Source organism: Nanorana parkeri, unplaced genomic scaffold, assembly GCF_000935625.1.
Source record: "Nanorana parkeri isolate BGI_ZX_2015 unplaced genomic scaffold, ASM93562v1 scaffold19, whole genome shotgun sequence".
NCBI lineage: Eukaryota > Metazoa > Chordata > Amphibia > Anura > Dicroglossidae > Nanorana > Nanorana parkeri.
Window position 1 is genome coordinate 2,181,559 of NW_017306287.1, and position 9,364 is coordinate 2,190,922.

The 9,364-nt window shown below is 44.3% G+C and overlaps 1 protein-coding gene across 1 annotated transcript in view; it reads left to right on the forward strand.

Moving 5' to 3' along the window:
• Nucleotides 1-9,296, forward strand: part of PLK1 (polo like kinase 1) — an 11,897-nt gene extending 2,601 nt beyond the window's left edge. Inside the window, exons 2-10 of the mRNA XM_018561101.1 lie at nucleotides 560-728; nucleotides 1,860-2,004; nucleotides 2,640-2,733; nucleotides 3,577-3,796; nucleotides 5,985-6,146; nucleotides 6,451-6,528; nucleotides 6,610-6,764; nucleotides 8,393-8,575; nucleotides 8,797-9,296. Coding sequence (XP_018416603.1) covers nucleotides 560-728; nucleotides 1,860-2,004; nucleotides 2,640-2,733; nucleotides 3,577-3,796; nucleotides 5,985-6,146; nucleotides 6,451-6,528; nucleotides 6,610-6,764; nucleotides 8,393-8,575; nucleotides 8,797-9,003 — 1,413 coding nt within the window. The 3' untranslated portion in view covers nucleotides 9,004-9,296. The remainder of the gene's footprint in view (nucleotides 1-559; nucleotides 729-1,859; nucleotides 2,005-2,639; nucleotides 2,734-3,576; nucleotides 3,797-5,984; nucleotides 6,147-6,450; nucleotides 6,529-6,609; nucleotides 6,765-8,392; nucleotides 8,576-8,796) is intronic.
• Nucleotides 9,297-9,364: the final 68 nt, after the last annotated feature.

The following is a 9,364-nucleotide window of genomic DNA, read 5'->3' on the forward strand; positions in this document are numbered from 1 at the left end:
CCCCCCCCTCTCATAGGCATAAAGAGAATTGAGCACTGGGGTAGAAGGACTTGCCAGTGAAGGGCTTTTTGAGGCTGTGTGGGATGGATGAAGATATGACATAGCTGTGGGGTTCAGGGACAGTACCAGAGCCCACTAGTAGTTCCTCTGTCATGGGACCACTTAATAAAATGTGCGGTCTAAGGTACCTCTTTACCTTTGGTGTTCAAAAACAAAAGCACGGGTGGTGCATTTTGCCCAGTCCCATATGAATACCCTAAATGTTCCAATGAATTGCCACTGCAGTTCTGTAGAATGGCTCATGTGATTGGGAAAGTTGCTGTACTACAAGAACCAGCATTCCCTATCCAGTTCTGCTCGGTCTTTCAAGTTCTAATGTTCTGCTGCCTGATTCTGATATTCTAGTACGTCTGTAGAATAGGACCCATGTCTTCCAGGCTTTGCTGTACTACAAGGCTTCACCCCATTCCCTTCTGCCCATAATCTCTCCAATACTGGCCAGCTCAGACTTGAGGACTTACTCTTACCAGGGTTGTAACTTCACTTTTATTATTTTCAGTCCTTACTGGAGCTGCACAAGAGGAGAAAAGCTGTGACTGAACCAGAAGCTCGCTATTACCTGCGACAGACCATCCTGGGCTGCCAGTATCTGCACGGCAATAAAGTTATCCATAGAGATCTCAAACTTGGCAACCTGTTCCTCAACGATGACATGGATGTGAAAATAGGTAACTATTCTGGAGCTATACTCTGGTATGACTTGGTGGTCTAGCAATGGTGTTGGTCAAGAATTGGTATCTACCATTTTATTTCTTAGGCTGGGTTCACAACTAGGTGTATCGGATATGCACGTTTTTACCGAGAGTCGCATAAAAAACGCATGGCAAACACGCGCTTCCGAGGGCTACCTGGCTGTATCCCAATGGATATGCACGGCAAATACGCCCCAAAGAAGCTCCTGTACTTTGGGCGTAGGGCGTTTTGCAGCGCGCTCCTACGTGCTGTAAAACGCCCAGGTGGGGACCATGCCCATAGGCAATCATTGGTTTTCACATGTTGAGCATTTTAGAGCGTAGGAACGCGCTGTAAAACACCCAGGTGTGAACCTGGCCTTAGCGGCCTGAACTACTCCATTGGTGGTAGGGAAATTGGTAGATTCTCCTTTAATACCCATTTCCCCAAATGATCTCCTTTTATCCAATCTGTTTCCAGAAAATGGATGGCCAAGGAGGTCTGCTAAATGCAGAAGGTGCCTTTTTTAGATGCTTCAATGCTCCTTTAGTCCATATGTTTTAACAGCCTTGTTGGTAGTCTGTCACAAATCCCCCCTCTACCTACAGGTGTGTGAGGCATCATAAGATTCCAATTTCTCAGATTTAAAATAGTACGGTATGTTGACTCCAATTTTCCCTTAGCAGACAGGCTTCGGCTTTAGTGCCAAAATAGGTTTGGCTTGGCCACCAAGCCATCACATAGTTGGCCAAGGTAACTTTTGAGCTCAAATCAGGGCCCCTTTATGTGGTAAGCCACTGGGTAAGAACGCTCTTTTGAGAAAGTTGTGCCCTGTGTAAGTTCTCATACCCTCCGGAACCGCTTCAACAAGGTTAGGACTCTGGTGTGGTAGGTCAGAGGAGAATCCGTAAATAGGAAGGGGTAAAATGGGTCTCTTTAGCATCTCTAGTGGCCTCTTGCACTACCTGGTCACGTCTGGCAATATACTGCTGCGCTCCTGCCAGTTCCTGGTGATCTACTGACTTGCTGTAAGATCAAAGTGCGATTGGCCCATCACTACTGAGATATAGCGGTGTAAACTTTTTTAGGCATGGGTCCTAACATTTCTGCATATTCTAACTTTTCAGGTGACTTTGGACTTGCTACAAAAGTAGAATTTGATGGGGAGAGAAAAAAAACCCTGTGTGGGACACCCAACTACATTGCACCGGAAGTGTTGGGCAAGAAGGGCCACAGTTTTGAAGTGGACATCTGGTCTTTAGGATGCATAATGTAAGTACTAGCTGCGTCTTGGAGGCGGAATTCCAAATGTCTGCCTGCTTTTGCTGTAATCTGTATGATAGCATAATGCCTCAAAATTAGTACAAGACTCAAATTTTTAAAACTGGAATCTCAATGTTTACATGGGGGGACATGAAGAGGTTACCTGTGTCCACTATAGAACTGAAAGTCTCAAGTTGCAGAAAACCTTTGCTTTACCAGTTCTGGGCAAGGTAATGGGTTCCCCCTTATTACTTTTTCAATTGGCTTCCTGTACCCACCTTCTCCACTGCTACAGAGGAACACATGACCCACTCAAGTCACCAGGCCCAAATGCTATCACATGAGCCATCCACTTGTGTAATGCTTGGCTTTGAGAAAACCAGAATGTATTACTGGGGATGACTGTAAATTTAGGAATTGGAGGTACTGGAATAATGTGGGGTTATTGTTCCTATGTAAGGGACCTGTTTTGCTTACTATAGACCAAATACAGGTTTAATTTATTCTAGATGTCTTAGTTGGCTTTTGATCATCGCAAACCACCCAATTCAGAAACTGAAGTGAAATCTATAGAATAGGCTGTACTAGAGTATCTAAAAGGCAGTTGGAAACCAAAGATCTTAAGCTTGTACATCTCTCCTCAGGTACACACTACTGGTTGGGAAGCCTCCCTTTGAGACGTCATGCCTTAAGGAAACCTACATAAGGATCAAGAAGAATGATTACAGTATTCCCAGGGTGAGCTTGAACATTGGAGTCGTGTTTGTATTGAGTTACACTGTGCAGTATTCTTCCTTAGACTGGCTTCTCCAGTTTCATTGTAAGCTAAACCTAATGTGAAGGAGCTGTAACGGTGTACATACACAAGCTGTGCTCATAGAAACCAAGCGGTCCCTGCTTCTGGTGCTGCTTTAAGGGCCCATTCACAGTATAGTGTTGCTGTAGGCACACACTGCAACATGGCACGCCTGGCTTAGGGTAGTGTGCAGTACCACAAAATTGTGGTAAAAAAGTAGTGCCACTGGGAGGTGCATTGGGGTGTTATTCAAATGAATGGCAATGCACGTAGCACACCCCCTCTGCATTCTGACGTGACACAAATGATGGGGTCTGGCAATCTATTGTCTGTATTGATGTAGGTTTATAGTGACTTGCAGGCCTGCCACTTTTGTCATGTGAATGGGCAGTTGGTTTTGCTAATCTTGGCATTTAGAAGTCATGTGACTAATGCCTAGACCTCTTTGCTCATATGACCAGCCCTAGATGGGTACTATTTAGCAACCTTATTCAAAGCAGTCTTTCAGGACAACACATATGAACATCTCTTCACTCCACCCAACCCTAACATGTTTTAGGTTGAAGGGTTTACATTTTGAATTATGAAGAATGCAGCTCTGGGAGTAAGATTTATCTGCAGGCATCTGGCTCCTGGGCACTAAGCCAGCAGGTGACTACAGCCACTAGCATCCACCAAAACAAAGTCTTGGAACTGTTTAATCCTTGTATCTTCAAGATCATTGCTGTCACGTGATTCCTTATGACATATTGAATGTGGTTTCCATTTTTGTTTCCTCTTTTCAGCACATAAACCCCGTAGCGGGAGCTCTCATACAGAGGATGCTCCGTTCAGACCCCACCACCAGACCCACCATAGATGAGTTATTGAATGATGAGTTCTTCACCAGTGGCTACATCCCCTCCCGCCTCCCTACTACATGCTTGACAGTGCCTCCTCGATTCTCCATTGCACCGAGCACCATTGATCCAAGCTTTAGAAAACCACTTACTGCAATTAACAAAGGTAGGTCTTATTGAGATGTTCATCCCTGCTTGGGAGTGACATGTGACCCTCCTAACCTTACCCTGTAAACTGAGATGGCAGTCCTGGGTAAAAGTGTTCAATAGTACACTCCATCCCAAATAACCATTTGGGTTTACAGTGCCCTATTGAATATGGGTTTACAGTAGCATGCTGGGTTGGCTTATGCTTGGTGGAGAGGTCTTGGGATTCAGTTTTCCCATTTTTGCCATGGAGTCTTGCTGCAATCCAACAAGAATCATGGGACCTAGCAATTCCTGTGCCAAGCTCAGTGCAGTGGGGATTAATATGTTACTGAGGTATGATTGCTGCCTTAGCAGAACCTTCTCTGGCTGATCTAAGGGGTCCCGTAATCTGCAACCAATATGCAGATTATGTTCTAATCTTCCTTTCTGTTCTGGGTCACTGATTTCTTGTATGTAAATCCCTAACGAATACTTATTTGTTTCCCTTTCCTCTGTAAATCTCGCATTGAAAGCATTTTATCTGTACTATAAGTGTGATTCTTCCCATTGGGAAGATGTATGCCACTTCTGTCTTAGACTCAACAGGAAGTGAGAGGAAATTTCCCCATACTGAGGGAGAACTCCACTTTTAGACCGCTGTCGCCAAAACATATGTCCCTGTTTTAAAAAAAATAATGGCCTCACTCTAGGGCTGCAGCTAACGATTATTTTCATAATCTATTAGTTGGCCGATTATTAAGTTCGATTAATCGGATAATCTTATGCGGCGGCCTGTGCGGTGGACATGTCGGGAGCAGCGTGTGACGTGCGACGTTGCCATGTTTTCAATCGTCGATTTTAATCGACTTAATCGATTAACTGTTGCAGCTCTACCTCACTCCCAGATCTGGCGGAAGCTTTACATTTTTTATGTCCCTTCCCTTTGCCTCAGTGACAATGGTCATCAGGACATAAAGGTGTGAATTTTCCCAGCAAGGGCAGACGGCAATAAATACTTGACAGTGGGCCTAACCCTTGTTCTGGCAATTATGGCTAAAACAAAGACTTTACTTTAAGGCAGAATGTATCCATCTGTAAATGGAAGTCTTTGACCCAGTTCATAATCATGGAAGTAGTCCTTAATGCAGGGCAACTCCTGTCCTCCAGCTGTGCTTTAACTACAAATCCCAACATGTCTCTGGAAGTTGTGCATATAACTGTCGGTCTTGCAATGCCTCTTGGGACTTGTAGTTCCACAACAGCTGGAGGGCTGGACAAATTCTGGTAAAGCCATTGGATCTTGGAACATGTTTCTGGAAAAACAAAACCCACACACAAAAAAACAAAAAACTCCCATGTCCCAATCTATACCTAGTAAATTTTAGTTTCATAAAGTCCTGATTGGTTTAAATTCATACACTTGGTGGCTTGGAGTAGGACAGTAATCAGACTTTGCACATTCAAATGCTTATTCTTAACAAGTCGTAAAACTTAAGCGCAGGAGCACACGGTTGCAACTGCAATACAGCACTATGCATGCATTTGTTAGTAAAAAGGGTCAGGTGCGGCTTTTTGGCTACACCGGGGGTGTATTGGCAGCCCATTCAAAATGAATGGGCTACCTTAGACGCCACAAGTGTAAACCTAAACTCTAGACGGAGATGAAATGCATTAATGCAGCTTTTGTTTCCATTAATTCATCCCTTAAGTTTGGTTAAAGCTGTATTTGCCCTGGTATATACCTCTTGCAATCCCCTTCTACAGCAGAGCTCTGCTCCTTCCAGCAGGGAGCTGGTAGCCTGCCAGTCTTGTGCACCTGCTCAGTTTACATTGACACATTGAGGGGGAAGTGCTGAGCCTTCAACTTGAAGGACTTTAGTGTTTCTAGTATGAGCTTTACAATGAATTGCCCCACAGTGCCTCCAGCTGCAGAGATTAATGAGGACCTATTCAAATAGACATATTCTTAGGAAGCAGTAATAGGCTTTACATGTCTAGAACATGGCCACAGTTTTAATTCATGCTTGCAGTGTAGGTGTTTTTTTTGTTTTTGTTTTCTCTTACAGTTTTGTGACTTGGTTCTATACTAATAATACTTTAAGTGTTAGCTGGAAGAGTAAAAAAAACCTTGAATCGGACTATTTAAAGCCCTTTGGAGTAGCTGAGGGCAGCTCTGGCCATTATGTTTAATGTAGGTTCTTTAATGTGTGTTGTGCTTGCTACAGGCCAGGATTCTCCATTGGTTGAAAAGAATGTAGCACCAGTAAAGGATGAAGATATGGCCCCTCCAGAGTCCGAGCCTGCCGATTGTTACCTGTCTGATATGATGCTACAACTGACCAGTCTCAATGCTGCTAAGCCCTCCGAGAAGCCTGTGATCCGCCTAGGTGAGTCTTGATGTTCAATTATGACACTTGTCTGTCACAGAACAATGTGGCTTCTCCATCCCACCTAGCTCTCCTGGCAGCAAGAGAACAAGGAGGTTGCGCTGCATTTTTAAATGTATTTATTTTTTTCACATGTTGAAATGTAATCTGCACTATATTCCCCTCGGTGGAATTGGTCATTTTTTTTTATGATCCTTGGTATCTGTTGAGGATTTTAAGTGGAACCCAATAACTTCAAGAGATTTGGTTATGAAGAAGCAATTTAAATTTTTGTAGACACAAGCTCTTAATCTTTCTTCTACAGATGAGGCTGAGGATCCAGCCTGCAATCCAATCTTCTGGGTCAGCAAATGGGTGGATTATTCTGACAAGTACGGACTAGGTATGTATCTGTCTAACTCCAGACCTATATGGTTGTTTATAATCTTACATGGGCACTAAGCTGAAGTGTTTTCCTCCCCAGGATATCAGCTGTGTGATAACAGTGTAGGCGTTCTCTTCAACGACTCCACACGGCTCATAATGTACAACGATGGAGACAGTTTACAGTACATTGAGAGGAATAATACAGAGTCTTACCTGAATGTACGCTCTTACCCATCGTCACTGACAAAGAAGGTAAGAGCATAGGGTGGAGTAGCAATTCGCATAGCTTTAGGGTGTTTGCAACATTAAGACTATCTGACATGGGCAGGAAGTGTATTTTGCAGCTTTCTTTCTGCTTGATCAAGTGAGGCTTGGAGGAAACCTCTCATAGAGGATGCCATGGTTTCCTTTATGTTGGGGAATACAAGTTGCCTGGCTGTCATGTTAACATAATGGCTTTGGTAATTTTGTCACGGACCTTCAGTAAGCATGCATAATGACTTATTTTTCAGTTTCCTGATCTACATTCTGAGCCAGTGACTTGAACTACTGAGTTTTTTTATTGGTTTGGTAGCTTCCGTCATGACAGGTTTACTTTAAACTTCTCTCCCTTGATTGGGAGTGTTGGGAATGCTGCCAATTAAATCTGTGGGCTTGTTGGGTGATGTGTGGCTTTGATTTCAACAGTTAAGGTTCAGCAGGAGTTGATCCCTGCCCTTCAGAGTCTTAGGAGGGAAACCAAGGGGCCATGATGCATGCCAGGCATCACCTACATAGGAGTCCAGTTCTATCCTAGTTTTCCTTTACAGTGGGAAATAGTTTACCATAATGCGCCCCCCCACCCCAATCTGGGGGTAATTCTAAAAATGCACTGATACTGGTATAGAGTACCGATATTTTTTTGGTACTTACCGATACCAGAAGGCCCATTAAGGAAGCCAGGTGGCGTGTAATGCCTCATCATCCAGCTTCCTGATTACCAGGGAGGCCGTCTCCATGCTGCTTGTGACAAAGCAACGAGCCGGCTTTCTGGTCAATCAGGAAGCCGGGCATTGAGTAACAACGCGGCGCCCAGGTTCCTGATTGGGCGGAAAGCCGGCACCATGCTCACTCATTATGAGGGAGCATAGAGGCAAATTCCCGGCCAATCAGAAAGCCAGGCAGCGTGTAATGACTCGGTGCCAGGCATCTGAGTATTTGGGGTACTTGCCCAAATACTCAGCATCGATGCTAGTATCTGTGAATCCCTAGTTCAGTGGTGGCAAACCTTGGCACTCCAGCTGTGCCAAAACTACACATCCCAACATGCATCTGCCTCTGGGAGTTATGTCTGTGGCTGTCAGACTTGCAATGCCTCTTGGGACTTGTAGTTCCAAAACAGCTGGAGTGCCAAGGTTCGCCACCACTGCCCTAGTTACAGTGCTTAGCAAACCTTGACTGTGGTTACTGTTTTCACATCTATAATCTCCAGACATGTGTTGAGGAGGAATCTCCCCAAGGGAGACACAGGCTGCAGTTACAACTTGACTCTTGAGCTGAATGGTCCAGTTGGCGCATGTGCTACTCAGCAGTCTGAATGCTATTTGCAGTGTTGGATGGTTTTCCATTTTCTAGGACTTCTGCTTGTGTTGGTTCCCTATAAAAATCGCATATGAACTGACCCATCTAATGTATCGGAAATGCCATTTATTTATTGGAATTCAGTAGTGCCTCAAAGTTGGGATGTGAGGGTCTACCCCCTGTTCTGCTTAGGGTTTGGTTTTATTGATGTAGGCAGCTTTTTGTACAAGGGGCCCTGTGGGAACAAGCCAGTAAGATGCGTTATTTGGTGCTGCAGGTGATTTAGAAACCACAGAGTGAATCTGCTCTTTCCCTTCCAGATCACACTACTGAAATACTTCAGGAACTACATGAGCGAGCACCTTCTGAAAGCAGGTGCCAACATCACTCCCCGGGACGGTGATGAGCTGGCTCGCCTCCCTTTCCTGCGGACATGGTTTAGGACACGAAGTGCAATCATCCTACATCTGAGCAATGGAACTGTTCAGATTAACTTCTTCCAGGTGAGGACTGTGTAGGATTTTGTGACTCTAGGCTTTTTAGGAGTAAACTATTACATTCCAAAGAGCAACTGGTCGTCTCTTGTGCCTATTAGACTGCACCGTCCTATTGATGAACTCTGTAGAACTCCTGTAACAGAGTTGGGCAGTTGTAGATACAAAGCCTGATTACATTTACATTTGTACTTCAAATGGGGTTTAAAATCTGCCTTTTATTTCTACAGGATCACACAAAGATCATTTTGTGTCCCCTTATGGCTGCTGTCTCTTACATTGATGAGAAACGGGAATTCCACACATACAAGTTGAGCCTTATAGAAGAGTTTGGCTGCTCAAAGGAGCTAGCGAGCCGATTGCGTTATGCCCGCACCATGGTGGAGAAACTGCAAAACTCAAAGTCTGGTGCAATACACATAAAGGCCCCGGTGTAGCTGGACTACAGAAATATGGCCGCAGTCTTCCTGAATGGGAGGGCTTCGTGCCAGCCTCCGTGGCTGCAGATGGTTTTATTTCTGAGCCAAGAAGTGGCGTTTGACTATGGTTATGTAACGTTCAAGATTGTACAGTTCTTATCCCCCCGCACTGACCAATAGTGCTGCTTGGGGACTTTCTTACTAGCAAGCTGGTATCATGACTCCTCTTTTGTCTTAAGCAAGAGCCTGTTCTGTCTGTCACTTCTTCTTAATGTTGTCAGGTTTTAATGTAAAATATCAACTTTATAACTTTTGTATATTAATATCAGATTAAAGTTCTTTGTATATGAATTGCCATTGTGGTGGTTTGTTTGGTGGG